Consider the following 26,229-nt stretch of genomic DNA (forward strand, 5'->3'; position numbering starts at 1 on the left):
TGTTCGGTTCCTAACACTTATATCAGGAATCGTAAAAATATGCTGTTTTTAAATGTTTTGTGATTTTTCTCTTGAATTTTATGTGGCATCAGGGAGAAAAAGCGATGCTTAGTAATTAAGCTTAAAAAACAAAAAACATTTTTTTTAATTAAAGAAATAAAATCTGAAAGCCTTTCAAATTTTATCTTGCGCCCAAAAGTGCTTTTTTTTTTCTCCATTTACAGATACAGACATGTTGCGAGAGCATTTGGGCTAACGCCACTTTGGGCTAAAAATATTTAAAAACAGCATATCTTTAGAATTTCCTATAGACAGTAAATAAAATGTTTTATTTCCTACAGTGTTGCTACTGCTCGCTTTGAAATTGTTGAGTTTTTCTAATCAAAAATTCTTTAAAGTTTTACAAAGAATGAAACAGAAAATAAAACAGATTCAAAGTTCAGGCTTCATGTTCGGATGGAGGACTATGTTATTCAAAATTTGATGACTCAAGGTACCGTTGCTTTTTCCAAGTGCCAGAAACATACATACATTCATAAATATTCTTCATTATTTAGCTTCTTTAAGTATAATACAGAGCGATAATATTTGGTGGCAATGATTTAAAAAGTGATACATCGTATTAAAGTGATTTAGTCCAAACTGTTGTTTTGAGACTAATATCCCTTCTAGGCTAACGATCCTTTGGACTATTAAGAAATTTTTAAAAAATTCTGAAAGCTTTCAGATTTTATATTACGCCCAAAAGGGCATTTTTTAACGTTTTTTATGTTACCTTCATTTGTTAAATATTATGTTCTTCGCATTTACACAACATATAATTAAATTCAACAGCAATATCACAAGATATTTAAAAACAGCATATCTTTAGAATTTCCGATACACAGCCTCGGGCGCTGGAGACAAAAATGCTTTCTTCCCTACAGTGTTGCCATAACTCGCTTTGAAATCGTCGAGTTTGTTAATCAAAAATTAATTAAAGTTTCAAAAAGTTTGAAATAGATATTAAAACAAATTTGAAATTCAAAATTCGGGCTTCCGAGTGCCCATGTTCGGTTGGAGAACTACGATATTAAAAATTTGTTGGCTTAAAAAAATATTTATTTATCTTTCAATTTTAACATAAAAATAGGCTATTTGAAAGGAACATATTGCAACTGCCTCAAATAGGATACTTTTTATCTCCATGGACCAACGTGCTGCCATTCTGTAAAACATACGATATTTAACTTTTAAACTGAACCTTTCTGTTACTGATTAAAGTAACCAAATGATTGTAAAGCAGTAAATGCAGCTCCTAAAAGTATTTAAATTACGAGATGACTAATTAGAAATAATTAATGCAGGTGCAGGGCAGGTGCAGGGCCCCTAGGCCGATATCGAATGCAAGCAGGCGACGTGCGGTCCCCTCGGACACTACAGACACGTATACGACCACCAGAATACCGTTGTTTTTTCATAATGCTAGAAATATTCATGCAGATTCTTCATTATTTAGTTTCTTTAAATAGAATACATGACGATAATATTTGGTGGCAACAGTTTGAAAAAGTGAATCAACGCAGAAAGTGAAGCGACGCAGAAAGTGAAGCGACGCAAAATGTCGTTTTGAGACTTATAGCTGTTTGGGGTAAAAATGGTGCTTTCAAAAGAGATTCCAAAAGCAGATTGTTAACCTGCGATGCTCTGGGTCCTTAATAAAGTGCTTAAGAAATCCTCTGATCAGACATTAAAAATCTGAATTCTTTCAGACTTTCTCTCTCCCTTTATTATTTAATTTAATTCTAACAGAAATCTTTTTCAAATGGTAATATGCTTTTGTATTACTGGATAACTGAATATTTTCAGTAACTCACACTCAAAAACGATATGCAGACACCAACGCTCGAGCTTTCAAAATTCAGATTCTTTATCTGAGTTAAGGGGACTCATACACCTTAAACCCCATGGGATGTTCGAATAGGTGACTGTTGCAAGAATTGGGATAACTTATTTATTTTAAAAGCAATTACTACAAACTTTTTAAAGCTGACTACATAATATAGCTGCTTTCTGAAATAGTCATCAGAAAGTTTGTGTTGCCACAAATCTTTTTATAATTTAATCAGCTTTGTGACAGCATTTTTCGTCATGTTTCCACCTTGCGCGCACAGTTTAAAATATTCTGCTGCATAATTTAATTCCATATTTAATATATAGCTTTTATAACACTTAGAAATTACTGTGAACCTAAAATTCTAAAAATTTCATGTTAAATTTTTATTTTATTTGGAGTTGAGTTTATAAAATATATTTTATTAAAAAAATTTGTAATGTTTTCGTCCATAAAATTTTTCAGTATTAAAATATTTATCAGACTTTTGGTTCAGTTAGAAAATAGTGCCCATATAAAGAATTCCATCCAATTTCAAGTATGTACCATTAGCCATTTTTAAAATATCATGCGCGCAACGTGAAAACATGGCGAAATATTTTGTCACAAAGGGGTTTAAATTACAAAAATATTTGTGGCAACACAAACTTTCTGGTTACTATTTTCCAAAGCAGGTGTATTATGTAGTCAGCTGTAAAAAGTTGGAAGTAATTGCTTTTAAAATAAATAAAATATCCCAATTCTGGCAACAGTCACATATTCGAAGATCAAAAGGGGTTTAAGGTGTATGAGTCCCCTTAAGATTTCGCTTTATTTAATGGTAAAGACTTGGTTTTTATGATTTGGTAAGTAATGTTTGTGGTTTGGTAAGTAATGTTTGTGGTTTGGTAAGCGTAAGTAATGTTTTTACCTATTGAGCAGCAACAAAAATCTTCTCTGAAACACTGGATTACAATCTGAAATATTGTTTTGTATTTAGTATTTGATAGCATTTGATTTGTTTAAGTTAGTTATTGCATTTATTGTTCATGTTGTTTGATATTGTAATGTAATGTTTATGCCACAGTCGTAAGTTTAGCTTCCTGTCCAGGGATTGTACTGCCCGGGACGTGCAGTCCTTGGGAAGGGGGCAGTGTTACGAATTTGGTATTTAAAAAGCTAATGTTAGTTTAATTATAAATTAAATGGTTTTATTTCTCGCGCAGTGCAGCGCGTGACGAATATTAAAAGAAAGCTAAGCCGGAAAATTGAAAATACAAGAGCGCGTGCATTAAATAAATAAATATCTCTTTTTGATTTCGAGAAAGTACTGGAAAATTCTAGCGCGTGATTTTAAAATCTTATAAAAGGAGGAAAACATCTCAGTTTGTAGTAGTTGCTTTGCTGTTGTTTAGAAAACTGCCGTTGTTGATTATAGCGAATTCGCGGATTAGCGTTCTTTAGCTGTTTTGAATTACGTTCTATTGTACATTTGAGTAGTTAAAAGATAACTACTATGAGATATTGTAATACTGCGTGATAATTTGAGAAAATTTAAGCATTTTTGTTGTGATAATAATAAATTTTTGTTCATTTTTCATCGGACTTGTGCATTCATTTCATAACGAACCCGTACGTACGCAACAATATGATTCAGGATAAAAGAAGTCCTGGCCGACCATAAAAGCTATCCAATGGAATAAAGTGAATTATCGTTCGAAATATTAAAAAAAATCCAAGAATGAGTGTTTCTAAAGTTACTGCTGATTTACAAGCATTATATGGAGTAATTGTTAAACCTGAGACTATTAGAAGAGTAATTCGATCTGCTGGATATCACGGTAGAGCAGCCAGGAAAAAATTCTTCGTAAGTGAAAAGAAAAGAAAACTCAGACTGGCTTTCACAAAATCCAACATAAATAAGAATTCTGATTACTGGAATGAAGTTATATTTCCTGATGAGAGTAAATTTAATATATTTGGTTCTGACAGTAGAATCTTGGTGTGAAGAAAACCCAGGGAAGAATTTCGAAAACAGAACTTGGTGCCAACAGTAAAACATGGTGGAGGAGGAGTTATTGTATGAGGGTGTATGTCGTCCGCTGGAGTTGGTACTCTTTTTTTTTATTGACAGTATAATGACATTTTAAATCAAAATTTGAAATCTTCAGCGCGAAAATTGAACCTTCATAACGATTTTAAGTTCTACCAGGACAATGACCCCACGCACACTGCTTTGAACATTAGACTCTGGCTGCTGTATAACTGTCCTGAAATAATAAAAACACCACCACAATCTCCAGACTTAAGTCCCATGCAGACTATTGGCAAGAAATGGAATCAAGAATTCGCAAACACACCATTTCTTCAAAACAACAATTAAAATCGGTGCTTCAAGAAGAATGGGGTAAAATCATTCCAAAAATTAAAAAAAAAAAAAAAAAATAGTCGAAACCATCCCAAGAAGATTAAATTATGTTTTAAAAGTAAAAGGATATCCAACAAAATATTAAAACCTTTTAAAAAGTAAAATGTTTGGATAAATATTTGATGGAAAAGTAAGTGTCCCATCACTTATGTGAGCCATTTTTTGCTCTGTTCTAAACAATTGTATTTTTATTAAATTAATATTTTAATATTTTGAGAAAATGTATGTTATGTAATAATTGTTACTAAATTTAAGTATGAAACACACCCACAAAAAATTTTTACATGTTTTTTTAATTAATTTTATTACAGTTTCCTTTTGTAAAGCACAAGTGTCCTATCACTTTTTTGAGACACTGTACTAATAATAAACACACAAAAAATGTAGTGTAAACGTTTAATATTCTTAGGTAGAGGAAAGAGTAGATAACGACTACGTGCCAATTTAAAAAATAGCGCTATCTGTTACAAAGGAAGAATATGAGCTGCTTATGGGTGATATATATTATATATATATTTTTTTTTGAGTCGTAGTTCATGGTTTTAAAACGAGATCGTTGTTCTTTGATCTGTTTAATATTGTAGGAAAAGTGTGAGCAGTTTTGGATCTTCTGATGGTTTAGATATTGGTATGAAATGCGCTTTTCCTTAAAAATCAGGGGACGCTGGCCGTTTCTCTAACAGACTTTACAGAATTTATGCAGATTCGTCTTTATAGTACGTTCCTTTTATGCGGAAGACGTAAAGCAAGGATGGACAGAGCACTGCTTTATATAATACGATTTTGTTGTGAAGAGGTAGACTGCTGTATTTTCAAAGAGCTCTTAAGTTAGCCATGGGAATATTAAATTTATATATGAGTTTGTTAATGTGTGTTTATTATTAAATATGATGTTTAGATGTGTGTCTTCTCGCTACCAATGTGTTTCTTTTTCAAATAATGTGGGAGTAAATAGTAGATCAAGCAGAGCCGTAGCTAGGGCTTCCAGGGCCCGGGGACAATTGAAGATTTCGCACCCTCCTAATATTTGCCAAAAATGGAAAACATTTCATTATAAAATTTCTTAATGTCAGTTTGGCGCCCCCTGGATACTGCACCCGGCGACAGATGTTCCCCTTTGACCCCACTCCTAGCTACGCCCCTGAGATCAAGTGAGTGACCTTCGAAAAATAGAACTAATTTTGATTTAGGAAAAAAAACCTTTTCTTAACCTCCTGTTACTTTTTGAAATAAAGCGCACCATTATGTAATGCATTATAAATTAAACGAAAAATCAAGAAAATACATTAGAGTGTATTAGGTTCAGTTTTATTTTGAATATAAATGAATAACCGGAACTGAATTTTAGTTGCTTAATGTAGTAACAAATAAATTTAACTTACATTTTTTGTTGCTGCAAAAAGTCTCGGTTTTGGGCTGAATTTTTATAGTATTACTTTTATATTAATTTTTTTTCAGATACTGAAATTAATAATTCATAAATTTTAAGTAATCCTGTCAATGCATTAGCCAATTTACTAAATGTTAAAACAATAACTTTTCAGAGAAGCTATACCCCTACTGATTAGAAGAAATGCTGTGCTGCAGCAGATCTGCATATATATATTTAAAATATATATATATATATATATTTTTCCAGATAAAACCTCGAAGCATCAAGACGAGATGAGATTCACTGGCATTCGTGAAAGCAAAGAAATTCCCTCGAAATTCTTCCACAACTTGCAGAAGATCACCGGCACGGCGGAAGACGAAGAAGAACAAAAGAATACTGAGATGAATAAAGTTGGTAAGATTCACTTTTTGTTTACTAAATTATCGGGGTGCTTAAATACGTGTCAAGTACGACAGAATAGTATAGCTGATTCCGAAATATAGGGATTTTTGGCGTTAGAAATCTCTTAACAAAAAGTCCCTTGCAAAATTTTCAAAGCATTACCTTGTATTACGTTACCATACATTTATAATCCAATCATCGCGCTGGCAAACTTTCCCAATGCAATTTCCCGCACTAGTGAGTATGTTACTGTGAAAGACCGAAATTGCAGAATGTCAACTTTCACCGGAGAATATCAGCATTCACCAAATACGTCGGTGAAAGACCGAATATTTCACTACATTCTTGTATATTCGAACCCTCACCGGTGGATGTCGAAAATCACAGATATGCTCTGGTGAAAGTCGAAAAGAGAGGTCATAAAGTGCCATAATAGTTTAAGTTGTTGCAATAAATAAGAATTTGAATCACATAATTTAGTAAGTTTTTTATGACTGTTATTTTATTTTCTCATTTAGAACGTACTGTATTATTAAGTAAGTTTTTAACTTCTATTATTTTCCTTTCTCATGTTGAATGTATTGTGTGTTTTAGATTCTCATGTTCTTAAGCTCTTATTTCAAGCCTCAAGTGCGTTTATTCGCGACTGAATGACGGAGAAGAAAATATTATATTGTTATATGTTTAACATTCACCATTAGTACATGGTGAATGTCGACATTGACCGGTGTAAGTCAGAAATAAGAGTATTTGGAAAATATTTCGGACATACACCAAGAGACTATGTGAATGTTGACATTCACCGGTGAAAGTCGACATTCTCCAGATTTCGGTGTTTCACCGTAACAAGTGTACGTAAAAAGGTTAGCAGACACCAATGGGCTTGTCGGGACCGGTTTCTTTGTTCATTTTAACCATGTGACTAAATTATTGTACTGCCACCCGCCGGTGACGATGGGTTCATCATCAATGCATCTGGTTACCATGGGCTCGCAGTCAAAGAACCGTCAGCATATTTCATAAGTTCACATCTATATCGCCACCGAGAGAGTGTCTTCTAGAATGGACCAATGCGGTCCTATTAATATATCTGTCACTTCACATGACCTTTGACACGCTTTAGGCAAGATGGTTGAAAATGTTTTGCAACGCAATTTCTTCTACAAAACAATTAAAGCATCGTGAACATCTCGTGAAGATTTTCAGTGCGTTAGTTATTGGAGTTACATTCAAATATAAGCATAATTATGTATGTAAATGGCAGAAGTCTTAGAATTTTCAGTCTATATGAAAATGATGTTCTATAATAATAGCCAATGCACAGTTTTATTCAAAGCGAACTTTCCTAATTTGCATTCCTGCACTGCTGCGCATTAAAATTTCAACACCACGAAGGAAAGCAAATACAAAAAAGATACGTATTGCACGTAAACAGTATGGCATGAAGACAAAATGATTAAGTGAGCAGTTTAACGGCCCTTACCCGGTTAGGCAGGGACTCAAAATGGACTTGGATGACAGAAACGGGTATCTCATTCCGTGCTGCTTCAAATCTATGCCACACTTTATCAACCGTATTAGCTGGAGAGGGATGCCGGCCACTCTTCCAGAAACCTATGACCACATGTTTCCAATGAGTGATAGACCTGGAGATTGTGTAGTTTAGAGCATCAGTGGAATACCCTGTGTAAAGAGGAAGGTCAGAACAGGACGTTCAACATGTAGTCTTGCATTATCTTGTTCGAACATGGCGTCTGGGGGCCTCGAAGATAGGGCACAACCACTGGAGATACGATGTCAGAAATGTACCCATCTGTGTTCAAATTACCGTCGATCCCAACTAGAGATGTGCGTGTCGTGTACCCAATGGGTGCCCAAATTATCACACCAGGTGCAGGGCCCCTAGGCCGATATCGAATGCAAGCAGGCGACGTGCGGTCTCCGGGACACTACAGACACGTATACGACCACCAGAATACCGCAGGTAGAACCGCAACTCGTTGGAAAAGGCGATATTGTGCCACTCCTCCACCCAGCTTGTCATTTGGTGCACCAGAGTCGCCGTCTCGTCAATGGAGGCCGAAGTAATGGTCACCCTGCTGTTAATTCACGCTGCTGCGAACGTTGACGTACCTTACGAGCGGATACTGGACGGATGTCTTAGCAAAGGAGGCAACAATGAGTAATGATATTGAAACTGTCGATGTTCAAGCCTCCATGAGAAGATGCATTAACATTATGAAGTGTGACATTGTAGATAAATGGCGGACTCAATGGGAAAACTCTGCTAAAAATAATATGTTCATGAAGATTTTTGTTCCTAAGGAAAATATGAATATTAACAATGACATTGACTTGAATCAGTTAATTACAGGTCATGGGAGATTTCCCTTTTATCTGAAAAGATTCCATGTTCAAGATAATGATTTATGTAAAGTATGTACAAAAGTAGGAGACAATGTTCACTTTATTACAGAATGTAAGTTAACCAGATGCATTGATGGAGCGAACATAGATTTTATGAAAAATGGTTTACTTAGGGCAAGAGCAATAGCGCATAAAATTATGAATATTATTAACAACAATAAATACACGAATCACACAAAGCCATTGGCATTGTGTGATTCGTGTATTTGTATAGTTGTGTAGTGATTTTTGTAGTCCGCATATAGTCATAGGGCAAACTTTGTTTTGCAAGGTGGACCGGGCTGCGCCCTAACAAAACAAAACAAAACTGGGCGTGCTGCAAACACGCCCATTTCCTAACTAATAGTCTGTGATGCGGTCGTACTGTTTTGGAGGGCTTAGCTCGCAATATGTCTGTCCTCTCTGGTGTTAGTCATGGGAGGGCCTTGAGATCCTGCATGCCGTTTACTATGACCCTCAGCAATCCATTGATTCCATATTCGCATGACAGTGGTTGGATGTCGACCAGTTACGATCGGCGATATCACGGAACGATAATTTACACTTTCGATGGGCAACGATCCTACTACCTCTATCGGATTTCGAATCTTACTGATTTGAAGCATAATACGATATTCTGAGTTAACGCCACCCTTACAAAGCACTTTACGAATGAGAATTTTCTTTTATTTAGTACTTCAGATGTCGTTTCTCTCTCTTGCCTCATCTAACTGCGCTGCAATACTAATCATTTGCATATCCAAGCCTCTTCTTCCTTTCATATGATTTTGACATTAGTCAGATCATCCTGCTGGCCATTAAAATTACAGTATTTCACATTAAAGTCACATTCACAGTGTTCAACAGTATTTCACATTAATTACTGTTCACTCTTAAACGTATTGTCTGCACGAGGAATAACCTTCAAACAGAATAAATTTATCTTATTCACAACAAATATATTTAATTTATTCATATATAACTTTCAGATCGATCATTCACAGTATATATTTCAAATCTTGGACTTTCAAAATCAAAGGAAGGAAGCATTGAGATAAGAAAATACTAGTTTCATCGTAACACTTCCAATTATTCTAAGCTCAATAAAAAATTAATTAACACCTGATTAATTAATTATTCAGGTCTATTGTTTAATGCAATTTTAATGCATCTCTCTTAAAATATGTCCAACTGCATAATAACAAAATCATCAACATTTGCATAATTATTCTAATTAATAAAAGACATTTTTGATGTCTCCTGATTGGAGATGTGCTATTCCCTTGCGAACTAATTCAAAGAAGTGGTTCACTTAACTGAACGAACGAGCAATGATTCGTCAAAAAAGAGCTGTATCTCTTTTTAGAGTTCACCAACCCAGAGCTCCTGTTGAAAGCGTGTCACTGAAGTCAGTTTCATTTTAAAGAAGAAAAGAATGTTTATCCTTTCATATTACCATTTCCCAACTTTTTAAACAGTTTTTTTTTTTTTTTTTTTTTTTTTTTTTTTTTTTTGTGCCAGAATTCTGTTGTTTATTCTGCGCAGAAATGAGTTTCGATAGAATCTCAAATTACACTTGAAAGAAATCAGCCCGGGGAGTTAGATAGCATTTCTCATTACGCATTCGACTCTTTCCTCTATGTTCTTCGCACGTCGTTCTTAATTCCCTCTCCATTCCCAATATTATTCATTAATTTTGTAAAATTAATGAGTCATAAAACTGAACTGACTCAGCTCAGCGAGTAAACTTTCTAATCTGATCCCGTAGAAGTTCAGTTCTGCCCCACCTGCACTTCTAATCATATATGGTATAAAAGTCCCCCTTCCCATCAAATGCACTGGAAACTTTTCAACAGATTTACCGTACTCGAAAAAATATACAGTACAAAGTCTGTACACCGGACGTCCATTATCCGGAATGATCTATAATCCGGACCTCAAAGCCACAAACTTATGCATGCTCGTTTGATGCGCACGTCCACTACGCATGCGCGTAAAGCCAGTAAAGCGTTTATCTATGCGCGCTTCCGATAGTGAAGAAAGTAACAGAGAACATTATTGAAAACGAAAAAAATTGCGATTGACAAATTAGTCGGTATTCTCGACACAGCAATTACAGGACTTGGACAGTGGATCTTTGTAACCGAACAAGAAATTATGTCTGTTTATAGAAGTAAAGAGAAAGTATTAGCACAAAAAACGAAGCAACTTAAACAACTTACATTGATAGAAATGTCTACTAAAGTAAACAAATAAATATTAAGCTTTTTTTTTTTTTTTTTTTAATTTTGATACCCTTTAGATCATAATTGCTCTTTGTTTCATAAATTACGGTTTCATATTTTTAATTGTATAATTTCTGCATGCCATCTTACCAGATTTAAATTGATGATCTATAATCCGGAAAACCCCCTAATCCGGAATCGCTGAAGTCCCGACGAGTCCGGACTACGGACTTTGTACTGTACCTCACAAACCTCAAAAACTTTTTTAAAAAATATCGATGTGTTTAACATACAAAATACATGTAGGCATTGTTAGTTCTGTTTTATCACATTGAAGCGCAAACTGCACACACATTTGTTATAAAAAGGTAACATATAGCGACACATTTGCATATAAATATTTGCGCACATCAGATGGCATTACTAGCAGTGAGTAAAATATGAACAATATACTGTTATCATTAACTAAACTTGTCGATGGCAATAAAAAAGGGAGGTGCCCAACTAGATGTTATAGCAGTCCCATATACAAAATTTCAACTTTCTATGGTAACCGTTTTTGATTATGCGAGATATATGCATACGTACGTATGTATAGATACCACGAAAAAGTCCCTTTTTCACTCCATTTTACAATCCGTTTAGGAAAAAAAGAGTTTTTATTCTGCGTACAGTTAAAAGCAAGGGGTACATCAGACATCTAAATGGGTCAACTGGTAACGCCCTCGCATACTAACGCTTAAAAAAAAAAAATCTGATGTGGTCATCATATGACTTCCTTGTACGTCCTATTAAATTATAAACATTTTTGCTGCACGTGTTTCAATCTTATTTCCTCGAATTTCATTACAGATATATTTCTCATTCAATTAATTCAGTTCTCACTTCGTGACATGTCAAAAATACATATAAACTCAGAATATCTTCATTAAAAATTTAAAAATATAGAAAAGCATAAAACGCAAAATACAATTAAAACAGTTACAAAATTTCTTTTACAATTAAAATTAGCGTTTCTGCGCAAACGGAAAGTTTACTTTTGGTACCACTCGGCAAAAAGATACTGAAGGTGCAGAAACTGAATTCACTATTCTACTAAATCTCAAATGTAAACAAATATGGCTGCTCTAATAGGCTTCATTGCACTAAAATGACTTTTAAATTGTTGATAATTCTACTACTAATGCATGCAGATTAACTAAAGGCCTAATAACCTTACCGGAACATAAGAATAACATAATTCAATTATTTTTAAAGCAAAAAATGCACAATTTACCAACATATGAGAATAAAGAAACTAAGCTCAACGAGCCTATTAACAGAGTTGGTATATATATATTGTTGCAGCTTATATGAAGCAAAAAGGGAGTTGCAGAACTACATGTTATAGCAATCCTATATACAAAATTTGAACGTTCTGAGATTACTATTTTTTCAGTTATGCGGGATACATACATACGTATGTACAGACGTCATGAAAAAAAATCTCTTTTGAATCCGTTTTAAATACATTTTGTACAGATGTCACGCAAAAAAATCGTTAAATTGTATTCGATAGTGGTCAAAATGAATATTTTAGTTGGAATATGATATCCGAAATTTTTTGTGGTTACAATACTTCCTTTACCTTGTATCAGCGAGTGAAAATGTAAGCTTTATAAGAATTTTCAAAGAAATGAGCAACTGAAGCTTTCCAAATGATTTACCTACATTGTCCAGTTCCACCGTAAGCCCCGCATCCAGTATTTATTAAAAATAATGATTTAGTACATAGAGATTAAAATATAGTCTTAATACATTTTGAAATTCACGAATTAAATTGAACATATGTTTTGGTGTAACAAAAATAACATATAAACATAATTAGTATGCAGATAAATATAGCACAGTTCATTATATCATTGTATATCTCTGTACTTATCATAGTTATTTTACTATGCGCATGCGTACAGACGTCAGCAAGTTAATCGTCTAGATGGATTCCGGAACGGAAAAATTGGATATTTCCGTTGAAATATGATGCCCGAAATTTTTTTGCGTTTACTATACTTTCCTTACTTCGTACAAGGAAGTAAAAAATATTTAAATCCCTTTCAAATTCAATCTGGATCATACTATTATAAAAAAATGTATAATAAAAATTATTTAAGCCCTGTGGAAAAATAAACTAAAAATCAAATTGGGTAAGAGTTTACAATTGGGTGCCCCTCGTTTTTTTTTTTTTTTTTTTTTTTTTTTCCAATTTTTTTTTGATGCCAAGAAAGCACAATTTCAAAACAGCCACTACACAAAAACCAAAATAAGAAGTAAAAGAATTGCACAAACTCTGTGTCCATGTACACATTGATCTACTTTCACTTTAAAAAAAAAAAAATCAGGAAGCTAAACAAAGTTAAAATTATCATGCTAACCAGAAATGGGGTTTCATCGCCAAAACGAAACAAAATTTTTCGCTAATCGAGGGAGCACCCAATTCTACACTAGAGCCCAGAATTGACATAAATAGTGAACAAATTCATAAATAGTGCAGATAAAAACAAAAAGAATGCAAACCAGAAAAGTAATGAAAAAGTGAAATGTAAAAAAGTTACATCTTTCGTTGCGTTGTCGTCAGGGGGCTTGTAACAATATAATCAAATTGCAGGCAACTTGTGTCGATTAATTAAATATAAATTAAAATCCATAAAACGAGCTAGAAGCATTGAAAAATAAATCCTTGCATATTTAAACCACTTGGTTAACTAAAACCTAACATGAACTTTGATACGGAATTAAAAAATGTGAAACGGAACTGTTAAATTAAGGCAAAAAAATCTTTCTAAAAGAAAATTTAAAAAAATCTTTTATTTTTGTTACACCAAAAAACTTTTAACGTGCTGAAGCGCAAAAATAATAAATTTCTGGTAGAATATAAAACTAGTACGTTACCTTAATTTTTACTGTAGCTGGAACATTGTACTTCCAAATGTTTTCCATCTCGCCAAATAATTCAACTCAATTTAAGTAGAAGTAGAAGTACTTTGAACAAAAAAAGTAGTAGTTGTGGTTAGTTTCAGAAACAATTTTAAAAGATGTTTAAGGCATGGAAACAAAAAATAAATAAAAATGTGTCAAGGAAGATTAGAGTGTTCCAAGTAAATTTAATACTACGAGAAGAAATGATAAAAATTTTAAACTTCGAATTAAACTTTAAGCAGATAATCGAAGATTTTTGCTTAACGTTGCAGTTCATTCGCGATGCTGTAATTAACCTTAAAGAATAAAAAGCCACAAAAGATTTTTATTAGTATTTAGTTTAACTTTAGGTTTATTATATATTTTGTCATGATCTGATGAACACTACGCATGCGCACTTCAACCGAATGGCGCGTTTTCACTTTTCTCCCTCGTGACACAGAGTCGAGATTAAGAGAAGAAAATGTCAAGATTATAATCTATACGCCGGCTCGAATATTATATTTAATCCAGAACCCATCTCATGACGGATATATCACTATTTAAAGAGGCTGTTCACGCATTTTTTAGACGACTTTGCTATTAAAAAATCATAAGCTTGGAATTTTTTTTTTAATTGCAACTTCGCTTTTAAAAGTATAAACTATCGTCTGCTACTTGACAGTTTTGTTTTCATGCAAAATGGCTCTTTTCAAGAAGCAATGGATGGAACGCTTTGTTTGTGCTCATTCTGAAGAACATTATTCACATCTAGCCACTAAAAATGTTGCGAAAGCCATGAGCTTTCGATGTCTAAAGCTACGATAGGTAATGTTGTCAACAACAAAGGAAAAACCTTCAAAATTTAGTATTAGTAATTTCAAGTATAAAACTTGTCCCAGATACATACCCAGGGAAAAAAACGGAATGTTTCGAATGTTGCAAAAGTAAAATCTCTAATGTTCTTTAAACATTCCGCCAAGTTAAAGGACAGAGCAAAATCATTAAAATGCTTAGTGCCAACTGTAATGAAAGTGATAAATACTGATTTGATATTAAAAAGGCGAAAAACATACAGTGTCTCACAAAAGTGATGGGACACTTGTGCTTTACCAAAAGAAACTGAAATAAAATAAATTTTAAAAAAACGTAAAAAATTTTTGTGGGTGTGTTTCATACTTAAATTTAGTAACAATTATTACATAACATACATTTTCTCAAAATATTAAAATATTAATTTAATAAAAATACAATTGTTTAGAACGGAGCAAAAAATGGCTCACATAAGTGATGGGACACCATTAGATACTACTACGTACTACAATAAAAATATTTTTTGGGGTTTTTATTTTTACTCAAAAGCAATTGGCAATAATTTATAAAATCGTCTGCAGTATTTCTGTCCAGTTTGTTTCGGAATTTTTGTGTTTTTTAGCTCTGTGCAGCCATGAATGCTCAACGAAAAGAAACTTTGCCTGAAATTCGAAAATTAGTTATTAATTTGCATACTGAACGTGGAAAATCTATTAGAGAAACTGCTGAAACAGTTAACTTGAATCATTCAACAGTTTTCAATAGCATTAAACGATATAAAAAGAATCATATGATTCAGGATAAAAGAAGACTTGGCCGACCATCAAAGCTATCTACTGGAATAAAGCGAATTATCGTTCTAATTATTAAAAAAAATTCAAGAATGAGTGCTCCTAAAGTTATTGCATTATATGGAGTGATTGTTAATCCTGGGACTATTAGAAGAGTAATTCGATCTGCTGGATATCGCGGTAGAGTAGCCAGGAAAAAATTCTTCGTAAGTGAAAAGAATAGAAACCTCAGACTGGCTTTCGCAAAATCCAACATAAATAGGAATATTTATGTTGGATTTTGCGAATTTTGATTGCTGGAATGAAGTTATATTTGAGAGTAAATTTAATATATTTGGTTCTAACGGTAGAATCTTGTTGTGGAGAAAACTCAGGGAAGAATTTCGCAAACAGAACTTGGTGCCAACAGTAAAACATGGTGGAGGAGGAGTTATGGTATGGGGGTGTATGTCGTCTGCTGGAGTTGGTAATCTTGGTTTTATTGACAGTATAATGGATCAGTACAAGTATATTGACATTTTAAATCAAAATTTGAAATCTTCAGAACGAAAATTGAACCTTCATAACGATTTTAAATTCTACCAGGACAATGACCCCAAGCACACTGCTTTGAACGTTAGACTCTGGCTGCTGTATAACTGTCCTGAAATAATAAAAACATTACCACAATCTCCAGACTTAAATCCCATAGAGAATATTTGGCAAGAATTGGAATCAAGAATTCGCAAACACACCATTTCTTCAAAACAACAATTAAAATCGGTGCTTCAAGAAGAATGGGGTAAAATCACTCCAGAAATCACAAAAAAATTAGTCGAATCCATACCAAGAAGACTAAATCATGTTTGAAAAGTCAAAGGAAATCCAACAAAATGTAAAAACCTTTTAAAAAGCAAAATTTTTGGATAAATATTTGATGGAAAAGTAAGTGTCCCATCACTTATGTGAGCCATTTTTGGCTCCGTTCTAAACAATTGTATTTTTATTAAATTAATATTTTAATATTTTGAGAAAATGTATGTTATGTAATAATTGTTACTAAATTTAAGTATGAAACACACCCACAAAAAATTTTTACATGTTTTTTTAATTTATTTTACTATAGTTTCCTTTTGTAAAACACAAGTGTCCCATCACTTTTGTGAGACACTGTAATATGCATCGTCTTTCTCCACTATATATCGCCGAATGCAGAATGCGATGCGGAATTCTTTATGACAAACACTTACACGACAAAAATAAAACAATGTTTTTACAATAGATGTATTTAAATACAATATTTTCACAAAAGATCTATTTAAGTAACTGCAATGAAAAGAGATCCATTCATTATCTTCAAAGAGGAGAATAGAAAATTTTAAGACATTGTTCAAAGAATATAAAGAACGTTTTTAAAGGAATTTATGATTGTTGCTGGTTTTTCATACAAAGGCAAATTAAAGAAAATTTGATGTGTGCACAACATTAATTCCTTGTTCGGAATATTAAATTATACGCATTTTTTCCTGCCTTTCATTGAAACTTATTTCCTCGAATTTCATTAGAGATATATTTCTCATTCAATTCATTCAGTTCTCGCTTTCGAGACAAGGTAAAAATACATAAAAACTCAAAATATCCATATTAAAAATTGAAAGATATATAAAAAACATGAAATAGTAAATACAGTTTAAAAAAATTAAGAGAATTGCTTCTTACAATTAAAATTAGTTTCTACGCAAAAAGAATATTGAAAGACTAGTTTTGATTTGACTCTGCAAAGGACACTGAAGGCGTAGAAAATAACTTAATTTGTTGTGGACGCTATGATGAGTCAATATATGGGATAATTTAATAACTTAAATGATAATTTAATTCGAAATAATAAAAAAAGACGTTATTTTGTTGTTGCGAAGCTTAGTTTTTTTAGATTGGCAACAACTCCACTATTCTGCTGAGTTTCAAATGTAAAGAAATATGGCTGCTATGGTAAAAAATTAAACTTAGCTGCATTTAAATAACTTTTGAATTATTGATAATTCTGCAACAATAACATGCAGGTTATCTAAAGGCATAAAAACCTTAATCGGAAAATAAGAGCAACATAAGTCAATCATTTTTAAAGCAAAAAAAAAAAAAAAAAAACCACTATTTACAAACATATAAGAATAAAGAAACTTAGCTCACTTGAGCCGAGTAACAACAAACTAAGAGGTGAACATCTACATGTTATAACAGTTCTATATATAAAATTCCAACGTTCTGAGGCTGCTCGTTTTCGAGTGATGCGATATACACACATTGTACAAAAATACATACACTGCGCATACACGTACGCTGCGCAAAAAAAAGGGGGGGACAGTTCTATATCTCCCGTTCTACGGAGCCGATTGACAAAATTCAAATTGCGCTTTTCATGTCTCGAAAGCACGATTTAGGATATATATTAGATTTATATATAGAATTGTTCTAACATAGGTATTTTGACAGAAAATAGGACTTTTTCTGAAAAAGGCATACCAAGTTTTTTTCCATATTTCGATTCTACAACTCAAATTATGCCCAGATATTAAATTTTGTAAAATTTGGTGCGAAATTTAGGGAGAAATTCAAGAATTTATCTTAGCGAAATTTTTTTTCAATTTGAGGCAAGAATAATTCACTTAACGAACTTCTTAATACATGGCAACCTATTTTCCTTCCCCTTCCATTATGCCGGAGCGGAAAAAAAAAGGCACTTTTATTCCTACCATTTTACATTGTGCATGAGCGGAAAAAAATTACATTGTTTCTACTACCAAATAATTTTATCAAAGTGTTTAAACCATATCTGATGTTTTATCGCTTTCAACAAACATGCCAAATTTTAAAACGCAACAATATATAAATTCACGTATATCTTCCCAAATTTTTAATAAAAAAGTTGTAATTTTTTGGAGGTATGCTTAGAAATACATTTACTGATGATGATAAAAATTGTATAGATTATAACAGAAAATTGTTTCAGAAAAATTTATAAAAATTATTTAAAAATACAATTTTTAAAAATAAATCATAAAAGAATGCATGAATTTTATTTGGAATGAACCTAAATTTCGAAATCTCAAAGGAAGAATTAAATAAGCTTGATAAAAAAAAGAGACATTAAAAAATATATACCAAACTCAATTAACATTGAGGAGCTAAAATTTAGAGAGCTCATGTTTTAAAAAATACTCGTGCAATTTTTACGAAACTTCGTAATTTGAGTCGTAGAATTGAAATATGGGAAAAAAAGGGTATGTTATTTCAGAAAAAGTCCGATTTTGTGTCAAAATTACCTACATTAAAACAACGGTATATATAAATCTAATACATAGCCTAAGTAGTGCTTTCGAGACAAGAAAAACGCAAGTTGAATTTCGACAATTGGCCCAGTAGAACGGGAGATATAGAACTGTCCCATTTTTTTCGCAGTGTACATACGTAAGTACGTAACATACACTGGCATGCAAAAATTAAGGACGAGACGGTTTTTTTCAATATAACTTTGTACAAAAGCTTTCCAAATCAACACATTTAATACCGTAAGCTCCCCAATACGTAAGGACAGGAGTAATGTAAGCAACACTTACTAAAAGAGAAATCAGAGGGATAAAAAGAAGCTTTATTGAAAAAGTAGCATGGAGCGCAATGCGACTGAAGGCCGAAGCATCCCTGTGATGGGTGTCCAGCAAGAAACATCCGGTCTTTAATGGGGGATATGATCTCCCCTAACTGCTAGGCAGGTTTCACAGCGTCTGCCCATGCTGAGAATGAGAGTGTCAATGAGTTGTTGAGGCATTGCTGCCCATTCGTCTTGCAGCGCCAATCGAAGCTCCGGAATCGTTACTGGTGGTAAGGTACGAGCTGCCAAGCGTCTACCTAGAAAATCCCATACATGTCCGATGGGATTGAGATCCGGAGATCGTGCCGGCCAATCCATACGTTCAATATCCCCACTCTCTAAGAGCTGTTCGGCAGCTACTGTGCGATGACATGGTGCATTGTCGTCCATGAAAAGGAACTGCGAACCAATAGCGCCTCTAAAAAGACGCACATATGGGAGAAGAATCTCGTTACAATAACGGGTCCCGTTGACTGAACCTGCGTCGAAGATGTGAAGGTCTCTGCGACTACCAAGCATGATGCCTCCCCAAACGAGAACACCGCCACCTCCATATCTGTCCCTTTCAATGATGTTCGACGGATTGCGGCTTCTCCGCTCTCTCCAGATGAGAATGCGATGAGAATCGCTACTCACACTGAATCAGCTCTCATCTGTAAAGAGTACTCGTCCCCATTCATTGTCTCTTCAATTCCGGTGTTCCCGGCACCACAGAGAACGCCTTCTCCGATGGGCAGGCGTTAGAGGTACACACCGTACAGGGCGTCGTGCAAACAGACCACCACCGTGCAGTCTTCTGGCCACGTTAAAACGCGATATCGGTCGTCCAGTCGCCTGTGTCTTGTGTCTAGCGATTTCTCCCGCTGTCTTCCGCCTGTTTCTTCTGGCCTGTAAGGCAATATACCGGTCATCTGCGGGTGTGGTTCCTCGTGAACGACCACTACTAAACCCCCGGATAGCTATTCCTGTAGTTTGAAATTGTCTCCAAAGTCGTGAAACGATGCTGTGAGCAATTCCGAACTCTGCAGCCACCTTTGTCACACTGCGGCCTTCCTCCAACTTCCCAATGATTCGACCTCGGGTAAAAGCATCCAGATGTCGTTAACAGATTGATTATTCGCCATTTCTCGCTGAGGCAGCAATTCGGTGTGATTTTAACTGCTATACGGCGTGCAATCTCTTTGCCAGAAATACTGATCTTACACCGACAACATGCTTTATACTACTCAGACACTCCCCCATTACGTCTACCTGCATATCTGCGCATGTGCTACCGTACATCACCTTACTTAATCTCCTGATTGGTCTTTCTGTTCGCTCTGCCTCTTCGTTCAGCTGATATGCTAATTTTTCAACTTCGTCCTTAATTTTTGCACACCAGTGTACGTGAGTACGTATGTATGTACGTATGTACGTATGTATGTATGTACGTATGTATGTATGTACGTATGTATGTATGTACGTATGTATGTACGTTGTTTTGAATCCATTTTAAATCAGCTTTATAATTCGTTTGGGGAAAAGAATTCTTTATTCCGTCCTTATGTACAGATGTCACGGAAAAACATCGTTAAATTGCATTCGACGTCGGTCAAAATGGATATTTTCGTTGAAATATGATACCCGAAATTTTTTTCCATTACACCTTTTTACTTCGCGCAAAGAAGTAATAAAGAGAATGGAGAAAAATGTCAAGATCGACTCCAGATATTACATATATAGTTTTACGATGTTTTTCCGTGACATCTGTACATAAGGACGGAATAAAGAATTCTTTTTCCCAAACGAATTATAAAGCTGATTTAAAATGGATTCAAAACAACGTACATACATACATATGTACACACATACGTACATACATACATACGTACATACACCTTTTTACTTCGCGCAAAGAAGTAATAAAGAGAATGGAGAAAAATGTCAAGATCAACTCCAGATATTACATATATAGGAACATATAATAAACCCAATTTTCAGATATGAAATACCTTTTCTTTCCCACAGCGCCATCAACCTGTAGAGAAAGTGAACAGCGATACGTTAAAATCTACTGTTAATTCCTTGAAAAAATGGCACAAAAAACAAGTACCAAGGCCATTCCCTTCACTCATGTCCCTACTAAATCTATTTATGTACCATCCATGGATTTTTGCTCATGTGGACTTTTAAATGCGGATTCTTTAAATTCGACCTGCAACCCTCCATGGCTTTTGGAAAGCTGCATTGTCTTAGAAATTTAAGACACAAAAATGTCAGGTAAAATATTACTGTATATACAAGGAAAATCGTCTGATAAATGGGCTAACATATATATATATTTAATTTTATTATAATATTTTTCTATTTAATATTTTTTTATTCGGAAAAGTTATGCAAAAGCAAACTTAGGAGCTTTTAAAATTGAAATTCTGCTGAAGTTAATTTTTTAATAGCATTCATTGGTAAAGATTTAGTTTTATGATTTAGGAACAGCAGCATTTTCATTTAAGAAGAAGAGAAAAATAATTTTCTTTTCATCCTTCTTTAAAAAAATATCGATAATTTAATGATATATTCAGTACTTTTCCGTTTTGCCGGCGCAGGCGATAAAGTCGCCAATAATGGTACAACCGAAGCCAAACGGAATATCCTCGCTCGTAACCTTTTACGCCTCATTTTCAAAACAAATCGCAGCCATTTTTTTATCAGATTGACACAACACAGGCATATAATTACATAGAATTTTTACCACATAGTTCAATTTTATGCCCTAAGGCAATTCGCGGAAATTAAGTCAATTAGGATGCAATCACACCGTTCACCCGAAGGCGAAAATATAGAAAAGGCGAAATATATAAAGTCAAGGGTTAAATTCATCAATTCTCATGAGAATGCACTAGCGAAGTAAAGCACTGCGGTTTTACATAATTTCTGAGTAAGCTATTCGTACGAATTGAAATAATTCTCGCATTTAAACTTGTGTTCCAAGTTAAGATTTGTAATGAATGTAGATAATTACTGAGAGAATTAGATTTTTGTAGCGTAGTTTGTGCGAGATGAGATCATTTGGGGTCACCTGATATAAACCGCCGAATCAGGATGTTGAACCATGAAAGCATAGTAAATTCTTAAATTAATGGCTTTTTACAAATTTATTGTCTTTATTTATTAGCTTTTCACAAAATTTTAAACGATATTAAAATGTTTATGCCTTCAAAATAAAAAAATTCGTGGAATTAACATTTGTTAACATTTTTTATTTGTGTATATTGTATATTGTCGCCAATAAAGTCTGCTTGGCGAAATTGACGCCGGCGAAACAGAAAAGTACTATAAATTCTTCTCAGATATGTTAGACTGTAATCTAAAATTTCAGTTTAACTTTTCAATACGGAAACTAATAATTTCACTGCTAAGAATAAAACCTAATTTCGTCTCTTATACATTACAAGTCATTCTTCTCCATGCTTCTTACACACGCCAAAAACATGATAAAATTCCGCTGGATAAAATTCACCTGACCCTCTTTGGCAACAAGCTGTTTCGCACTGTTCTACAACAATGACCTTTCTGCCTAGTTTTGAGCTGGTTTGTACAGTAATTCTGAAAGTTCTTTCATTTATATCGTACTCGAATTGATTTGAGTGTCTAATATTTTTTCTAGAAGCGCCAAGGTCTGCGACATTCGAAAAGCAGTCGTCAAGACCGGGCTTCATGCCTCAGCCAACGCCGGCCCCGCAGAATGTTGGACAACAACAGAACCATGTGGCTCAGTTTCAGCCAATGAGCAACCAAAGGATCCTTCCATCTGAGCAACCGACGAATAGCCCAGCTCTGAAGCGACCGGCTGCCTTCTTGCCTATGAAGACGGGCTCGGATCCCTTGAGCCGCATCAAGCCCGTGCATCCCCCTTTTCTGGCAAATGGCCCCAGGAGGATTTTCAATCCTTCAGGTAAGATCTTTGTTCCCGAAATGCCTTTTGGATGTGAATTTGGATATAAGATAGTTATTTGAGTTAAATTTAAAGTTAACACATTCACTATCGTATACGCATTAAGGGGTGTTGGAACCCCAAAATCTTCAAAAAATTGTGATTTCCGATTTTTGCATTTTCAAATTCTCTACACTTTTATCTTTTTAAAAATACCATTCTTTAATCTCTATGAAAATTAGAACTGTAAAAAATTTAGTTTTAATATGTCATCGACTGCTTTGATCAATGAGGATCTTTACATAAAAACGCGTTTTTCTCCAAACGTGATTTTTTTATACTCGATGTACCTTTTCTCAGGAACTACTGCTTACAGGTATCTAAAATTTTTATGGCTTATTTATTAGGTTTCCTAATATTTACTGAAATGAGCTTTTTGTGATAAACTTAGAATAAAAAATTTAAAAAATTTTTTTTTGTGTGAGAAAAGTGCTAAATTTTACTATGCCTAAAAAAATATTCTGTAATTTACTCTAAAATTCAAAATGTTTCAAAAGCTTGTAATGTTGCGCGCTTCTTTCAATTATTGCAATAATGGTGACTGCTATGAACAATAATGGTGCAACAATAATGGTGACTGCTATGAACTGGAAAGCATACAAAGTCTTGAGAAGGGTTTAAATCCCTTTTTATTCAACTTTAGAAATTACAGATGCGTGCTCTTGACGCTCACAAACTACGCCGACCCGGCGGTAAAATAAAAATAAGAAACTAAAATGAATAATAACAAGTGACTAACTACGAGGCTCTCTAACCGTAACTAACCTCACCGCGTTCTAAAATACCGCTGATAATTCAGCAAACTTCTGAATATTACGTTGAAAGATTAACAATCTGCCGAGGCAAGCACACAGGCCGAAACGCCTGGTTCTTCAATTTCTAACTAGCCACCTCCACGCTCGTGAAGCAAGAAAGCACACTTTCGAACTCGTTTCCCTTCTATTTAACTCAGATTACTTCCGCTGACAATTTGAATCCTTGCGCGTTCTACTAAAATTTACATACTCTGGCATTGGCAATTCCAGGGGAAAGTAAGGCTTCACAGGAAAGATAGTTTAAACTTAAAATAAATGTTAGTTAAAATAAATATAAACCCTACAAGCTCATTTCAGTATAATCAGATAGGTATACTTTAATTATAGAAAAAATTTCAAGCTTGTATCTACAGCAGATTTTGAGAAAAGGTACATCGGCCAATTTAACATTGTCTGTATAGGGGTTTCTGATACCCCTTCAAAGAGTGCAAAGATGCGATTCTTTTCCGATGCTGGAAACGCCCTTCGCGGAGTCGTTTTTAAAACATTTTTGACTTTACCGATGAATTGTAATGTGACGCAACTCTACAATTGTCTTCCACGTGCATTGGCAAGTGTTTTTACTACACGAAATTTAAGTTGCCCACCCACGTAGTCAGTTCTTACAGTACTGCCATTTGGCAAAGCAAGTAATCTTTAATTTATGATTTCACTTTAACCGGGCTAAGTTATAAAAGACTTATTTATTTTATTCTAAGCAATTATTTTTAAATTTCAGAAACTTTCCTTTCACTCTTCATTTCAGTTTCCTGCCAGAATGTAAATTTTAATGACGTAGTATGCAAATCGCAGTGAATTCGGAATTAGTATTTAAGTAGCCGTTTTAAGCATTTTCGCCACGCTACCTTTTAAAGTTGGAGTTCTGATTAAAAAAAAAAAAAAAAAAAAAAAAAAGGTAGACAGTCTAATTAGGCCTGGAGGAGTACACAAGTAAAATTTTGTGAAGATAGCACTTATCTTAAATTCTGTGGGTGTGCCCAAAATGGCACATTGATTGATGGCACCATTTCGAAGTGCCCAAAACGGCACTTCGAAAATAGTGCTAAAACGAGCATTGTTGTCAATGAACTGACCAATGAGATGCGGAGAAACAAATAATAAAGGCTCTCAGTTGTCCTAGATGATCGGCGAGCCCGGTCTGGACACACCTAGGGTTCGCCGTTTGATTTTAGGCAAGATTTCAAGGTAAAAATTTAAAACTTATATAGAATAAGGAGATTAACATACAGCCAAAAAATAACATAGAAATTTCTTTTCAAATAATTCCTTTTATACCCTAAAAAAATCTGGAAGATTTCTTTGAAAAATGAGAGTCTTAAAAAACTAAACATGGCTAAAATATATGGACTGGTTTGTGTTGAGCTGCCATCTACTATAAATAAAGAAGGTTCAGAGTAACCTAAAAATCCTTTTTCATTCAATTTTTCTGTGCGCACAGAAGGAAATTTTTAGGTGTGTCCAGACCGGACACACTGTGCCGCAAAGGATTAAGAGTTTGTTGTAGGAGAGTTAATTACGAATTCATGCCGCGTGTTCAAGTAGACTTGAACATGAATAGTTAGTACTTAGCCACTTTTTGTTAGATTATATTGATGTTTCTATATTCAGCTTTACTGCATGCAGCCGATTTAGCGGTTTTTATAAATAAGGAGCCAGTCATGTAGCCAATCTTACCTTATTATTATTTTACATCTTATTTTTCTTAAGTTTCTTAACCACAAATGGTGGTAGAATGTGAACACCGAGCGAGTGCATTTTTTAAGTTCAAAGAAAATGATTATTTAAACATTCTTCTGCCGTCATCACTTCTTCCAAGACCCAGCGAGAATTCACTACTCGGTCTTTTCAGCTAAGATCTACAGTATATGATTCTAAAACATACTACAGAGGCTGTTCGCACATTTTTTAGACGATTTTGTAAGCGGTAATAAAACGTCGTTTGCTGCAAAAGAAGTAATTGCAATTGTACCATGTTTTTAAAAGTCAAAATTATCGTCTGTGACTTGAACGTTTAGTTTTTATTCAAAATGGCGAATTTAAGAAAGCAGTGGTTCGAAGGCTACATTGACGCTCTTTCCGAAGAGAAATATGCATACTCCGTTATCCAAACACGATGCGAGAGTCATGGTTTTGTGATATCTAAAGCATGGATAGGTAATATCATCAACAAGAAAGGAACAAAACGTCAAATTGGAGCCTCAAGGGGGACAAAAATTCCGAACAAGTATCCAAGGAAAAAACGGACATCTTCGACTATTGCAAAGGTGCGTTATTTCATGTTAAAAGAAAATCCCCCTAGTCAGAGGACAGTTGCCAAATCATTTAAATGCTCGGTGTCCACTGTAAACAAAATGATAAACGTTCATTTAAATCTTAAGAAAGCGAAAAAAACGCAATGTGCATCGTCTTCTTCCAAAGCATATCGCTCAACGCAGGACACGCTGCAGAATTCTATATGAGAAACACTTATCCAAAGAAAAATGGAAAACAATTGTCACAATAGATGAAGCATGGGTGTATTTAAATGACTGTAACAAAAAAAGAGCCGTTTATTATCATAAAAGGGGAGAAAAAAATTTAAGTACAAAGA

At 34.1% G+C, this 26,229-nt stretch overlaps 1 protein-coding gene across 1 annotated transcript in view; it reads left to right on the forward strand.

Moving 5' to 3' along the window:
- Positions 1-26,229, forward strand: part of LOC118182416 (uncharacterized) — a 160,532-nt gene that overhangs the window by 131,954 nt on the left and 2,349 nt on the right. The window contains exons 5-6 of the mRNA XM_085812575.1: positions 5,920-6,069; positions 22,498-22,785. Coding sequence (XP_085668701.1) covers positions 5,920-6,069; positions 22,498-22,785 — 438 coding nt within the window. The remainder of the gene's footprint in view (positions 1-5,919; positions 6,070-22,497; positions 22,786-26,229) is intronic.

This window comes from Stegodyphus dumicola, chromosome 3 (genome assembly GCF_044657685.1).
Source record: "Stegodyphus dumicola isolate Sdum_Otavi_A_Nest chromosome 3, ASM4465768v1".
Classification (NCBI taxonomy): domain Eukaryota; kingdom Metazoa; phylum Arthropoda; class Arachnida; order Araneae; family Eresidae; genus Stegodyphus; species Stegodyphus dumicola.